Raw genomic sequence first — 15,254 nt, forward strand, 5'->3', positions numbered from 1 at the left:
GTGCTCTACCACTTGAGCCACAGCACCACTTCTGGTTTTCTAGTGGTTTATTGGAGATAAAAGTCTCACGTACTTTCCTGCCCGGGCTGGCTTTGAACCGTGATCCTTAGATCTCAGCCTCTTTAGTAGCTAGGATTATAGACATGAGCCACCAGTACCCAGCTAGTTGTCTGGTTCTATAAAGAAGAGAACCATCCAAAATTGATGCTCACCCTGCCTTAAACATTGCATTAACGTAAGCCCACAAATGTATGTTCATTTACCCATCTCATGTTATCTCGGTTTTCCCAGGTATATGAGCCTGTTGTTGGGATTTTAACCACCCTCATTACACAAGCCATCCCCATGGCCTCTAAATGTTCCAGTTAGATTTTCCTTAAACACAATCATGAGCACACTGTGGTGCAGTATGCATTCAGATACTCTGAAGGTTGTAATGATTTTTTTCTTGTCCTATTCATCTGCCTAGTTTTCTCATCACTAACTAATTCAATGGAAGTCTTTAGGGATGTCTACTTCCTCTGAAGCTTGTGCTGTGACTCAGGACTTTGCAGATATGACTGAGATTTGGTCCTTGAAATGGGGGTTGAGCATGGATTGTCTGGGTTTGGGGCTCTGGGCAGGGAGGTGTAACTACAGATGAGGAAAAGGTGATTTGATGGCAGAAATAACACGCTGGAGCAAGGTGAAGGTGCGGCTAGGACAAGGAGGGCAAGCTGGAGAAAAACAAGGCAGTGGATTCTTTCTAGAAGGGACAAGCCCTGCCAACTTTATCCCTGGGAAACCGATCTTAAACTTCTGGTGTCTGGAAGTGTGGGATAACAGGTTTATATTGCCCGATGCTGCTCAGCTTGTGGCCGTTTGCTCTAGGTGCCAAAGCAGTGTGGATTCCAGCTCATAGGCACTTGCCCTGCATGGCTCTGTTCAGCAGACCTGTTGCTGCCTGAATGGCATTTCCTTGTGTTTTTGGTGACAGATCCTGCTGCCCCGGCATTTGGAAGGACTCAATGAGCCAACCGTGCTGAACCTGGCTGCTCCTGGGGCTCTGTGGGTGAATGTGACTGCAGGGGGAGCCGCTCTGGGGATCCAGCTACACGGGAGACCCCACCTCCCGCTCACGCTCAGCCTTGGCTATGGCTACCACCCCAATGAGACTAGCTATGATGCCCAAACTCATCTACCACCAGCGGCTGTTCCAGGTAGCCCTGTTCCCTGGGCAGCTTCTCAAGTGTTCCTTGGGGTTGGAGTAGATTCAAGCTTGAGGACAAAAAGCCATGGGGGAAATCAGAGAAAAACCACCTGCCATACTCAGTGGCTTGTTCTACTGCTGTTATTGGTATTGTTAGTTGCCAACATTGGGTGAGCATTTATGAAGATGACCACAGGCCCTTCTTGAAGCATCCTTACTGTAGTCCTTGTGACAACCTTTAGGGTAGAGACCACTGAAGTCTTCCCTTGTCAGAAAAGAACAGAGAGGTTCAGTAACTAGTCACACAGCCAATAAAGATCCCTTGTCTTTTTGACCCAATCTGCACACTGAGCAGGGTGTCCCTTCTTCTGTGCTCAGGAGGCAAAGGTATCACTCCTACGATAATGGAGAGACCTCCAGGGTCTGCCTCCCTGCCATGTCATCTTGGTCAACCTGCTGTGTTATCCACGATGTCAACCTCATCTCAGTGAGGCTTCCGGCTGACCAGAGCCCTATTTCCCACAGGTGAGCTGTCTACCTGGATCCTGGGCCCAGCAGACCTGCCCTTAGGGGAGGGTATCTACTACCTGACTGTGGTCCCCGAATCCAACCTGCAGCCAGACCCTGGCAAAGCCCTCACAGTTGGCGTCACCACCTTCCTGTCCCATTGTGTGTTCTGGGATGAGGTCCAGGAGACTTGGGACAACTCTGGCTGCCAGGTAAGGAGAGGAAAGCAAAGACAAAGACAGAGTAGCTTGGTAAGGTACATGTGGCCCACATGGGAACCCCCTCTAGAGTCCTCAGACCAGTGTCTTGCGCCCCTCCGTGGGGCCATTGCACACATGGCTTTGCGTTTAGCGGGCTCCCTGACCCAGGCACTGCTTCCTGGAGAAAGCTGCTGTTGATCCTGGCTGGGTGTGACTTCCCACACATCCCTCCTTCACAGTGCTGAGCACAGGGGCTGTGCTCATCGCTACAGACGAGCTCATTGAAAGATGTCTGGCACCTGAGGGCCAGGAACTGAGGGCTCAGGAGACAGGACACAGAGACAAGTGATCACTGAATGAGTGGACGAGTGATTCAGGAAGCCCTGCAGGCCAGGGTGCCATTTCCAAGGAAATGAACTCAACTGTCCCGTTGGTTCTCTGCCAAGTATTGTATTCCCTGCTCAGTTTGCATGATCTCATCAAATCTTCCCAACAATTCTATTTTATAGGCAATGAGACAAAGGCTCAGGAAACTCAATTAACTTGCCCTGAACCCCACACCTTTTTGTGGAGATGCCAAGACTCAGAGTCCGGCCATGTGACACTGCTTCCCCAGGCCTGTGGGAGTCCTGCTGAGCCCCGGAGGGATTTTGGCTTTAATAATTGCAATCAGATCTCTGTCTCAACTCAGCTCTGCCCCCAGGAAGCTGAGGATGATGATGGTCCTGAAGAGTGTCCTTGGCCATGAGGCTGTTAGCGCCCTCTTGGAACTATCCTGTCCCCTTCCATGAGTTGTGTGTGCTGTTTTCTCCTCCTGAAAGCCCTTCTTACTTACTCCTGCCCAGAAAGCTCCATTTCTTCCATCGGGTCAGCTCCACTGTCCTGTCCCTCCCACGTGCCTCAAGTGTTCTACTGCTGGACTTTCACAGTACTCATCCCCTTCCCTCATCTCCATGTATAATCATAATTTATCACCCATTGGTAGACTACAAGCTCCTCCTTTCATTTATTCAACAACCTATTACCATCACAGGAGCATCTGCACATTGCTTTCAGATATTCACAGGGCAGCTATGGATGTAGCTCAGTGGTAGAGCACTTGGCTTTGTATGCCTGAGGTTCTGGGTTCAGTCCCCAGAAACCTTCCCTTCTCAAAAAAGGGACCCTGGTGCTGGAAAAGTCTAGGGAAGCCAATGACCTCAAGGTCTTTGTCAAACCCCTAGAGACCTATAATACCAGCATTCAGGCAGCAGGATGGGGAATCTGAGACCTTGACAGGAGGAAAGGATGGAGGAAGGGAAGGCCTTGGAGGACAAAGATATTGGGCATAAATCAAGACACTCCGACTCCAGCCTTGCTTGAATGTCTTCTCTGAAACCAGTCGCACCCCTTCCGGGTGTCAGGTATTCCTGTAATACCCACAGCTGTGTGCCAGTTCCGGACCAGGGTTAGGAAACAGTGAGAAACACAACAGAGCAAACACAGGACTAAGACCCACCTGAAGTCTGTAATGAGAGGTTGGCGCTGTGCCAGTATGTGGGGCCGGCCTTTGCAGGTGGTTCGTTAAGAGGAAGAGGCAGAATTTCCCATTGGGTCATCATTGGGCTTTAGAGTTCTTCCTCACCAGGTGCTGGAAACAGAACACTTTCCAGATGCCAGTTGGCTGCTCTTTCCACACAGCAACAGAGCCTAGAATGAAAGGCAGTGACAGGTTGGAGGGCTGGATTAAATCTTCACCCGCCAGATGTTCTGAGGTGGGGGTCACAGCTGGCTGAGGGGGTTTGGGATGGTTTGCCCTGCAGGACTGAGGCGAGGCTGTGGGTGTGGATGCCTGCCCCAGCCCCTTGGCTCCCCCCTGCCCACCTGTGCTTTCTTCAGCACAGGGAGGGCTGCGTGGCCAAGCGGCATCCACACTTCCATGGCTCTCTAGACTGGCTCAGTTTGTTATAGACTCAGAGTCCTGCGGACTTGGAACTTTCAGTTTGAAAAGCAAGAAAAGTCTGGGCAAACTGAGATGAGGCGCTCACCCTGATGGGCCCTCGGCTGGCCCTTCCAGGCACAGCGTTAACTCCCGGCAAATGCTTGTCCTTCCAGTGAGCATCTGATGCGTAAAAGGCAGGAGGGATTCAGGACAAATCTGTGATACTGGGTGCTTCTGTGCTGGGACCATAGGGAATCCAACTTCACCTGCAACATGTCTCCAAGTCAGGGAAGGCAGATTGACAGGATGCTTAGAGCTCCCACTGGAAATGATCTTTCTCCCAAGTAATAGTCTCTGGGCTGGGGATGTGGCTTATGGCAGATTGCTTGTCTAGCATGCTCAATTCTGTCTGTCTGCCTGTCTCTGGTTTATTGTACTGGAATTTGAACTCAGGGCCTTGTGCTTGTTAGGCAGGTGCTCTATCACTTGAGTCAGACCTCTAATCCATTTTGCCTTTAGTTGTTTTTCTAATAAGGTCTTGAGTTTATGACCAGCTGGCTTGGACCATGAGTCTCCTATTTGAGGTTTGCTGTATAACTGGAATACAGGTGTACGCTACCACACCTAGATTTTTATTGGTTGAGATGGGGTCTTGTGACCTTTTTTTTTTCTTTCCTTTTTGCCCAGACTGCTGGGCAATCCTCACAATCTCTGGCCCCTAAGTAGCTAGAACTATAAGCATGAGCTATTGCACTTGGCCAGTTCTCTGAATTTTTTTCATTTTATTTTTTAGTTCTCTGAATTTTTAACTTAATTTTTAATGCCAGTACTGGATCTTGAACTCAGAGCCTGGGCTCTGACTTGAGCTTCTTTTGCTCAAGGCTAGTGCTCTACCACAGTGCTTTAGCCAAAGCTCTACTTCTGGCTTTCTATGGTAGTTTAGTGGTAGTTTTTTGGTAGTTTAGTGGAGATAAGAGTCTCACAGATTTTCCTGCCTGGGCTGGTTTCAAACTGTGATCCTCAGATCTCAGCCACCCAAACAGAATAGCTAGGATTACAGGCATGAGCCACCAAATGCCCAGCTAAAAGTAATTTTTAGTTAAGTAAAAGAAGCCTGAGGGATTCCTGAAGTCTATGTCCCAGCGCTATCTCTCAATATCTGAGGAACATCAGTTTTACAACTGTCCATGGATACTAAAATCCACAGGCACTCTCTTACATACTAAGGTGTAATATTTTCTGAGCATGGCGGCACATGTGTATAATCCCAGCACTTGGGAGACTGAAGCAAGAGGATCCAAGTTCAGGCCAGCTTTGGCTACAGAGCAAGACCTGATTTAAAAATACTTTTTAAAGGGATGTAGTAGGCAGGCAACCCGTGAACATTCTCTGGATCTTGAGACCATCTCTGCATTATTTATGATACCCTAATGAAGCGCAAATGTTAGCAGTTGCTATATACTCTGTCACGCAGGGAATATGACATGGAGAATGTCTGTACCTCTTCAGTGCAGACTCGTTTATTTAAAAAGTATTTTTGACTGAAGCTGTCTGACTCTATGGATACGGAAGCCTGACTACAGGATGTCCTTCCCAAAGTGGAAATCATTTTTCTCTCCTCGGCTCGAGTGAGCCGGGCGTGAACTTCCCAGCATGTCTATTCACGAACTCTGGTGGGTTGCAGGTGGGGCCGCGGACCACCGCCTCCCAGACACACTGCCTCTGCAACCACCTCACCTTCTTTGGAAGCACCTTCCTGGTGATGCCCAATGCTGTGGATGTCCACCAGACTGCTGAACTCTTCGCCACCTTCGAGGACAACCCCGTGGTTGTGACCACCGTGGGCTGCCTCTGCCTGGTCTACGTGTTGGTGGTGATCTGGGCAAGGAGAAAAGATGCAGAGGATCAGGCCAAGGTGAAGTTGAATGGCCCTTGGGACTAGGAGGGAAGCACGAGGGACCACCCCCTCCCCATGATGTGCCCTGAGAGGACAGCTACAAGTCCAGGGCCTAATGCTTGGGGCCATCTCAGACCAACTGGCTCTCACCCTCTTTGGCTATAAAATATCCTTTTTATCAAATTATTGGGGGAGATGATGCTACTGACAAACTGGAAGATTTAGTATAAACTGGGCATTAACCTGTCTAATGTTCAAGGTTACTCTATGAAAGAGGTGTGGTATGCGTTGATCTGACAATGCTCTGCTCATTCTTGGCTGGTGGGTGATGGGTGAGCTCACTGAGCCGAGTCCTCCCTGCCTTTTGTCCAGAGGAGAGTCACAGTGCTGGAGGACAACGACCCCTTCGCCCAGTACCACTACCTGGTGACAGTCCACACGGGACACCGGCGGGGAGCAGCTACATCCGCAAAGGTACCCCACAGCCCCACACCCACTGGTTGATCTTGGTGTCCCTTAGTTAAGTGCTGCTTTGCCACTGTGGACGAACTTCGGCACAGTGGATTTTTGTCCTTGGCGATCTTTCTCTTTCAATTTTTGTATTTGAGTGGAAAGAGAATTTTTTGTAAGTGAATATATTACCTTATGATGCCAATACTTCATAGGATAACAGAGTGCTTCTAAGAGGGCCAGCTCGCTCTTCTCCTCTCCAGAGTCACTCAGCATTAAGTTTGTTGACCAAAAGTAAATCTGCAGTCAGTGGACTTATCAAGGAAAGATGAGGAAAACACAATCTAGGAAACAGCGGGGAGGAGAGAAAGAAGGCAAGCACACCCACCATTTGAAATCAGCCCGTTCTGAATTACATTTTGGGGGTTGCACTGAAGAGCTACTCAGACCTAAGCCGTCAGGTGTGACTGCATGTTCATTCACTGCAGTCCTCAAGTGATCAGCTACAGTACACACGCAGCAGCACCCCTGAGATGTCTGAACGTCCTCAGTGAAGGCTGCCCGGAGCCATTTCCCTCTTCCAAGTACATCGGCCAAGCCTGGCTATGTTCCCTTACTAAACTAAGGGGTCTGTGGGACACAGTTAGGAATCAAGAACCAGCACTGCTGAGTTTTCCAAAATGTGTGAGGGTGAAGTTTTTATCTTTCTATTTTTAAGCAATATTTACTATTTGTGTTTCATTTTTACTCTTTAAAGATGAAATTTTTTCATTGATTGCCATGTGTTAGGTCCTAGACCAGCTGTCTAACCCAGAGTCAGTGCTCAATAATATTGGCTGAAGGAACATAGGAACTACTCCTCACACATCCAATGAACATCCACTGACTTCTGATTGACAAATCAAGCATCAGTCTCTGATCCATAGGACATTTCTCTTCACAAAGAGTTGCAGCCATATTTCAAACTCACATTGCCTGAGTTTGGGCTCCCCTAGAACAGTAGTTCTCAGCCAGAGATGACTTTTCCCCCAAGGAACCCTCAGCAGGTATGTGGACACCTAGCCTGTAAACAGTAGAGGTGAAAAAAGCGCTTTGGAAGTCCACTCTGAAATAAAGGCAGAATCTGCCACAATGCCAGTTTGACTCCAAAAATCAGGTAAACCCTTGGATAGAAACAGAAAAGTAGATCTTTGAGCCACGTCCAGTTTCTGGAACTGGAGATAAGAGGAGATAAGAGTTCATAGGAGATGAGTCTCATGGACTTTCCTGCCTGGGCTGGCTTTAAACCACAATCCTCAGATCAAAGATTCCTCAGTCGGTAGGATTACAGGCGTGAACCACTGGCACTGCGCCCAGGAATGTGAGCAGCAGTGACACTCCTGCATTCATGTCCCAAGCTCTCTGAGCAACACTGAACGTATCATTATTTCAAGATGGGAGGAGAGGAGGTGAGAGGACCAGGCATGATTGGGTTTTGTTGGTTTCTGGTCACCCCAATTAAACAAAGCCAGAGGGGCTCAGTTACCGAGTAGGAGTAGCCACTTCTGGTCTCTGGATTTCAGGTGACCATCACCCTGTATGGCCTGGATGGAGAAAGTGATCCCCACCACCTGTCAGACCCCGACTTCCCAGTGTTTGAGCGAGGAGGAGTGGATGTCTTCCTGCTTTCCACCCTTTTCCCCCTGGGAGAACTGCAGAGCCTCAGGCTGTGGCATGACAACTCAGGGGACCAGCCATCCTGGTGAGTTGGGAAGGCAAACCACAAGGGCCTGGGAAGCACAGGCCAGGGTAAGATACTGCACATGGCTGCCTTCCTGGCCTGGACAAGTCTTAGCCAAACATGTTTCATAGATGAGGAAACCAAGAGTCAGAGAGGTCCCTGGTCCACACATATGTACTAGATCAGTAAATAGAAGGAATGGAAGCTACAGCCCTAGTATCCAGGGTTAGCCCTATCCCAGCACTGACCTGAGACTGTGGTCCAGGTGAGTGGTATCAACCACTGGCAGCTTAAGACAAAAGTAAAAGCATGGCATGTATATTGCTGTCTTTAATTCCCAGGAAGCAGACACTGAGATGGAGTTGAGCATGTGAGGTGCCCTTTGTGGGCATTGTGGGATGCGTGCCTAGGAAGGGAGGATACAGGATGGGCAGAGAGTGTGTTGAGCTGCGATGAAGCTCAGCAAACCCCTTGAGGGATCCTGGAGCTGCTCCAAGTTGGATCTTGATCACACCGGGACCTGTATCACTGGGTGCTGGGTACCCCAGGAGGGCACATGGCTCACCACAGGGGGCCTTTGCATGTGTGATGGGGTATTTTCTCTAAAATGAGAGAATGCAGTGCAGGGCACCTTGGCTGTGCCCCTGCCTTGGCAGGCAGGGGTGGCCTTCCCACCATGACTACACAGCAACAGAGAAGGCGACTGCTGTATCTGGCCTCCCCACAGGAAGATCTTATTTCCTCCCTCACCTAAATCAGCCTGGTGAGAGCCTAGGTTGATGCCTTGTTGTCTGGTTAGAATCACAGGAAACAGCTGTATTTTGGATATGAAACCTGCCTTTGAACAGCTTGGCTTGGCTTGGCTCCCTTGTGATTGGACAGTGATCCTAGGTGGGTGCCATGAGTAGGGGCCCATAGTTTTCAGATGTGTCCTCCACCTCTGCCTTGTAAAGAAGTGAGCACTTATGAGAGCCAGCTTTCCACTGGCTGAGAGCACAGGTGGCCGGGTTTCATCCAGTACCAAGAGCAAAGAACATGCAGTCTCCCCAGGAATTCCTGTTCACCAGGGCCTCAAGAAGCCTTGTTCCTCACACCCACGGCTCCATTGTCCAGGTATGTGAGCCGCGTGCTGGTGTATGACCCAGCGACGGACCAGAAGTGGTATTTCCTCTGCAATTCCTGGCTGTCCATTGATATTGGAGACTGTGTTCTTGACAAGGTGTTTCCAGTGGCCACGGAGCAGGACAGGAAGCAGTTCAGGTACTTTTTCTTTCTTTTCAAGCAGCTGTTCCTCCCCTTCCCCCCTTTTTTTAAAAGATGGGTTCTATGATAGTCATCTTGCTGAGCCTTCTGAGTGAGGAGATTTCAGGTGTGTACCACCATACAATGCTCTTTTCTTTGTTCTTTGGTAAATAAAATAAAAATATATTGGCCAGTGGCCTGGGCATCATGACCAGATTGTCCTGTTGAGAATTAGGGCCCAGGAGGGACATGTGTCCCCCCCCACCCCCCCGCAGTGGGAATAGACAACAGCTGGGAATTCAGTTCTGCTCATGCTGTGGGAAACCTGGACTAACACCTGTGATGAACTCCATTTTATCCACAGGGACATGGTACATATTCTTACTAAAAATCTGGTATTGTTTTCAGACTCTGCCTTGCAACTTTTCTCCTAAACCCCATAAGGCTCTAATTACAAATAAAGTGAATCATATTCTGGTTATATTATTATACTGTAGTTGTTATAATGAAATTATAGCAAAAGTAATTATTTGAACACTCACCTATATGCTAGTACTGTTTCAAATGCTTTATAAAAATGACTTTGGGGGCTGGGAAGGTGGCTCAGCAGTAGATCGCTTGCTTGCCTTGCATGCATGAGGCCCTGGGTTTGATTCCTCAGCACCACATAAACAGAAAAAAAAAAAGCCAGAAGTGGTACTGTGGCTCAAGTGGTAGAGCACTAGCCTTGAGGTGAAGAGCTGAGGGACAGCACCCAGGCCCAGAGTTCATTTTTTTTTCCAAAAAAATGACTTTGGGTATGACAGACAATGCTGTAATCTCAGTTACTCAGAAGTCAGAGAAAAGAGGATCATGGTTCTATCCAGTCTTGGCAAAAAGTTAACAAGACCTCTGCATTAACAGACAAGCTGCATGTGCAAGTATATATTCATATTCTCAGCTACCTGGAAGACACAGGTAGGAAGATTGTAGTCCAGGGCCATCCCTGAGTAGAAAATGCAAGGCCCTATCTCACAGCCCCAGCCATATAGATGAAAACAGAGGGCTTGAAGTCCTTTCAATGGTCTAGTGAGGCAGGTTCTACTATTGCCTCCATTTTATAGATGCATTTTATAGACTGAGATGCAAAGAGTAACCTCCCTTCCCTGAGGCCCCGGGCTGGTCAGAGGACAGGCTATGGTGATAAAGCAGCTCTTTCCAGCATCTCTGTATTAACCCCCTGAGATGCTGCTATGATGATCTGTCTTTGCAAGTGATAAATCTTGGATGCAAATCTTTCCCTTTCCTTCTCCCTGTTACCTAGGGTTCCTCCAAAGAGACGAGTTCTTTCCCATCCCTGTCCCTCTCAATGTCTGCCTGTCCCTCTCTTCCCATGCAGCCACCTGTTTTTCATGAAAACCTCTGCGGGCTTCCAGGAAGGGCACATCTGGTATTCCATCTTCAGCCGCTCGGCTCGGAGCAGCTTCACACGAGTGCAGAGGGTGTCCTGCTGCTTCTCCCTACTCCTCTGTACCATGCTGACCAGTATCATGTTCTGGGGTGTCCCCCAGCACCCTGCTGAGCAGAAGATGGACTTGGGTAATTCCCACTGTCATGATGGCCAGGGCTCGTGGCTGGTGGCCACCCATCCACATTGGCTCAGCCATGCCACTGTGATCCATACTTTATTGGGGCATGTGGACATGGCTGACTGCATGCATGGAGGACCTTGGCCCTCAGAGGTCAAGCTGAGGCCATGTGGCCCATTCTTACCATAAATCTCATGGTTAGCACAGAGTACCTGGCATGGTCCAAGGTCCCAGGAAAACAGAGCCTGTGCTCGCAGGCAAGACCTCCCCATCCTACAATGACCTCCCAGGAGCAGGGCCTGGCTTGTGCTCCATTGCTTAGCCACCTTCTGGAAGGGGTGACCGGCCGGGGGTCTAGTGGCTATGTCTCTCTTTGAGCTCTTCCTCCGTCTTCCGCAGGTAAAATTGAGTTCACTTGGCAGGAAGTGATGATTGGGCTGGAGAGCTCCGTCCTCATGTTCCCTATCAACCTCCTGATCGTCCAGATCTTTCGAAATGCCCGTCCTCGGGTCCCGAAGGAGCAGAACACTGGGAACCAGGGTGGCGGGTCCACTAGCCCGACTTCCTCACCACAGCCCATTGACGATGTCCTTCTGACTCCTGACGAAGTGACCAAGGCAAGTCCTCCACTTCAGCTGATGAACGTGTGGCCCCGCAGAGGTGGACCGCAGGCCAGGCCTGGGCTCGAGAGCCCTGTGCATCTGGCAGTAGGAACTGTCCTGATTCATCAGCTCAATATACACAGATATATAGGAACACTTTTTGAGTATCTCCAACCCCATTCCAGACTGCTAAACTGGAAGCCCCCCGAAAAGACTCCATCCTGATGCCCTCAATAAGCTTTTACTGAGCACATACTTCATGCTGTGGTTTGAGGTGAGGAAGTGAGGGAACGGAAGTTCATAAGAGGTCACAATGCGGTGGTTCCAATGCAGCGCGCGGGGCCCAGGGCTTGCACTCTGGGCCTCTGTGATGCACTCCCTCACCTGTGGCTCACGCCCCCTCTCCCTGACCCGTTGTCTTGCAGGATATGAGGAGACTCGTCGGCTTACTGTTTAAAGCTCTGAAGGTGCCATTGCCAGCTTCAAGCTGGAATTCCTTGAGAGCGATGGAGCTCGACAACCTCCTGGCCTTGGTGGAAGACATCGTTTGTCCAGAGAACAGGGCAGGGCGGGGGCTCTGTGAAGAAGCCAGGAAGAGCAAGGACCCTGTCACACTCACTCTTGGATCTATGCAGGTAGAAGGTAAGTGGCTTCCTGCCTTCATGTGGAGTCAGATGCCAGGGCCATGTCGGTATCGCCAGGGGCGCCAGGAGTTGTTCTGGGCTCTCCCTCACCAGCTGCTGCTCAAGCCACACTCACTGCCCTTTCTGTATCACAGGAACCTGTTGTTCTTGCAATGCCAAGCTGCTTCCAACTATACCCTCAACCTATACCAACTCTGTATTCTAGAACATTCTTTCTTCTATGCCTGGACAATTCCTTCTTGATCTTTAGTCCCATAAGGCTTTTCTTTGGAGATCAGCCCATATTTCCCAGGCTACCATGCTTCAGGTCCCAAGCTTTTGGCCCCTAAGTTCCTCCTTGCATTCAATGTTTGTGGGCAGAAAATGAATGGTGTGAGTGGTTTAACCTCCTTTCCTGAACCCAGAGCCTCCTGAAGTAGGGGCCATCCATTCAGCTTCCCCGTGCTTAGAAGGCCCATCTTTGAGTCCTGGCTATATCAGGGACCAGCTTTGTGGACAGTTTGCTTCAGTTCTCTGAGCCCCATCTTCTTTCCCTAGCAAGCGTCAGGGCTGCATGAGAACCAGATCCATTTTAGGGCACAAGGTGGTGGGCAGGGTAGTGACACACACATGGAAGTTCTAGCACCTCTGTCATTCCTCCTCATCAATGTCAAGGGAGTCTGGATTGGCTCCACTGAGGGTTCAGTGTCCTTCTACTGCCTGCTGATCTTATTTGGCCAAGATAGCAGATGTCAAATGCCAAGCTTTTCGCAACAATATCCAACTGGATTTTTAGTAACATTGTTTCCTTTTTAAAAGTTCCACCCATAGCACACTGTTCTGGCTTGAATTGGTCTCCTGGGCTCTCTCTTGGCACCTTCCTATCTGTGTAGTAGGTTTTCCATCATTGACAAAATGGGTAGAGGCCAACTGAACCTTAAGTCAACCACTTTAGTGCTTTCTGCACACATTGAAGTAGAGGTCACCTGCCCTTTGGGCAAGGTCTCACCTCCTTACTGTAGAGCTGGGATTGTCTGACCCTATGCTCCAGCCACCAGAAGGATTATGGCCAGGGTGACCCATGAAGGCCATCACTGCTTGCACCCCATACTTGACCATGGGTTTGGGGGATTTGGCACTCACAGCTAGACATGCTGGCAGTGGGCCACAGACTTTGAGAAGAATGCTAGACTGGAGATTCTGGGAATAACCAAAGTGCCAATGTAGCTCTGTGGCTTAGGGCAAGTTGCTCAAGCCCTACAAGGCTGCTCCTCTCCAAAACAGAGGTGTTGATCCACCTAGCTCTGTGGCTTGTTGTGAGGACTGAATGAGATCATAAGCCACAGAAAATGCTTAGGCCGCACCTGACAATGTTATGATTGGCAGGGATGGTATCTTCCCAAAACATCAGCAGGAGTCTTGCGACACAGAATGTGGACGTTGGACTCTTTAGCTGAAGTTCGGTGAGGAAGGCCAGTCTGGGAGGAGGTGGAGGGAGAGGCTTCCAGTCAGACAGAGGTAGGACTGGACTCTGCTCCAGGCATTTACCTAGTGGGAATCAAGGACTATCAGTGATGGGTGTACCCAACCACAACCTTCCCCACATACACATTCTACTTTCCCATTCATCTCTCACTAGTGACTAGGGAAGGGGCCATGAGGGAGAGAGCTCTATTTTATTATGTACAAAGCCCCTGGGAAGACAAACACCTGTCCAACCTTCCACCTCAGGACCAGCGCTGAGGCCCGGCTCCATTTATAGAATCCAGTTTCTCTTAAAAGTCACAGGGAATAGTGGAAAGATTTGAATTTGTTCTTCTTTTCTTATAATAGATGTGTTGTTTCTGTGATTTATACATATACAAAATGATGTTTTTTAAAAATTTTAGCCAGGTATGGTATATCATGCCTGTAATCCCAGCACTTGGGAGTTTGAAGTAGGAAGATCTCTAATTCGAGGCTAGCCTGGGTTATAGAATGTGACTGTCTCAAAAACAAACACACACAAATTTAAAGGGGTGGGGATATATCTCAGTGATAAAAAAAAAAAAACACTTGTGAGACCCAGGATTGGATCTTTAGCATAAGGAAGGAAGGCAGGAAGGCAGGAAGGCAGGAAGGAAGGAAGGAAGGAAGGAAGGAAGGAAGGACAGAAGGAAGGGAAGGAGGGAGGGAGAAAGGGAGAGAAGAAGGGAGGGAGGCAGGGAGGGAGGAAAGAAGTTAGAAATCTGAAATTTGAACAAGCTACTCAAGATCTATCATGACTGACTGGGTATTTGATGGGATGACTGTCAATCATTTTAAAGACATACAATGACATAGCAGATATCCTATCAGAAAGTCCTTACCTTCTCCAGAACTGTCTAAATTATTTAGGGAAGTGATACAAGTTTTGGAATCTGCCCTCCTGGAGGTGGTGGGTGTGTGTGGGTAAAACATGCGGAAGCTGTCTGTTTTGAAGCTGGGTGATGCAGTTACCTCTCATCACTCTATCTGTATATGTTTAGAATGTTTCATAATAAAAAAACACTAAGACACAAGGTGAACACATATCATTGGACTGGAGGAACACCTCAAGTGGTAGAGCACCAGCTGTGAGTGAAAAAGCTCAGTGAATGCGAAACTATGAGTTCAACCACACACACACACACACACACACACACACACACACACACACACACACACAACTTAACCCTCCTTGCACCAGGTAAAATAAGATTTAGATTCAGGTTCGAACAGTTGTACATTTGTAGATGAGAGACTGCTTTATCAAGGATAGGCTATAAAATACTTTGGAAGGAGAACACTGTGTAGCAGTGATGAGACACATAGGCTGAAAGCTGGTAACTGTTACAGTGGGGTGATGAACATGGCATTTCTCTCTCTCTTCTCTCTCTGACCTCATGCACTCAGGGCCTTGCACCTTCTAGGTTGGCATGCTGCAGTGAGCCATACATCTACCCTTGTTTTTCGCTGATTTTTTTTAGGATAAGGTCTTACTTCCCACGCAGGCATGCGCCTGAGCCAAGATCCACTGTGATCACAGGCACCACCACCAGCCTCCCTCTGTGGAGACAGTCTTGTGGACTTTTCTACCTGGAATTGGCCTCCAAACTTAGTCTTCTTCTTTTCAGCTTCCCAAGTGACTAAGATTAAAAGTGTGAGCCGCAAGTGTCTGGTTGCATTGGTTGTTATTGTTATTATTATTATTTTTTTGCCAGTCTTAGGGCTTGATCTCAGGCCCTGAGCTTCTTTTGCTCAAGGCTAGCACTCTACCACTTGAGCCACAGCACCATTTCCGGCTTCTTCTGTTTATATAGTACTGAGGAATCGAA

General features: G+C 48.8%; 1 protein-coding gene across 1 annotated transcript in view; it reads left to right on the forward strand.

Moving 5' to 3' along the window:
• Pkd1l2 (polycystin 1 like 2) overlaps nucleotides 1–15,254 on the forward strand; it is a 69,814-nt gene that overhangs the window by 36,496 nt on the left and 18,064 nt on the right. Inside the window, 9 exon segments of the mRNA XM_042700599.1 lie at nucleotides 977–1,199; nucleotides 1,715–1,908; nucleotides 5,502–5,737; nucleotides 6,092–6,188; nucleotides 7,727–7,905; nucleotides 8,998–9,144; nucleotides 10,505–10,704; nucleotides 11,094–11,311; nucleotides 11,722–11,938. Coding sequence (XP_042556533.1) covers nucleotides 977–1,199; nucleotides 1,715–1,908; nucleotides 5,502–5,737; nucleotides 6,092–6,188; nucleotides 7,727–7,905; nucleotides 8,998–9,144; nucleotides 10,505–10,704; nucleotides 11,094–11,311; nucleotides 11,722–11,938 — 1,711 coding nt within the window.

Source organism: Dipodomys spectabilis, unplaced genomic scaffold (assembly GCF_019054845.1).
Source record: "Dipodomys spectabilis isolate Male_0828 unplaced genomic scaffold, ASM1905484v1 ptg000273l, whole genome shotgun sequence".
Lineage (NCBI taxonomy): Eukaryota > Metazoa > Chordata > Mammalia > Rodentia > Heteromyidae > Dipodomys > Dipodomys spectabilis.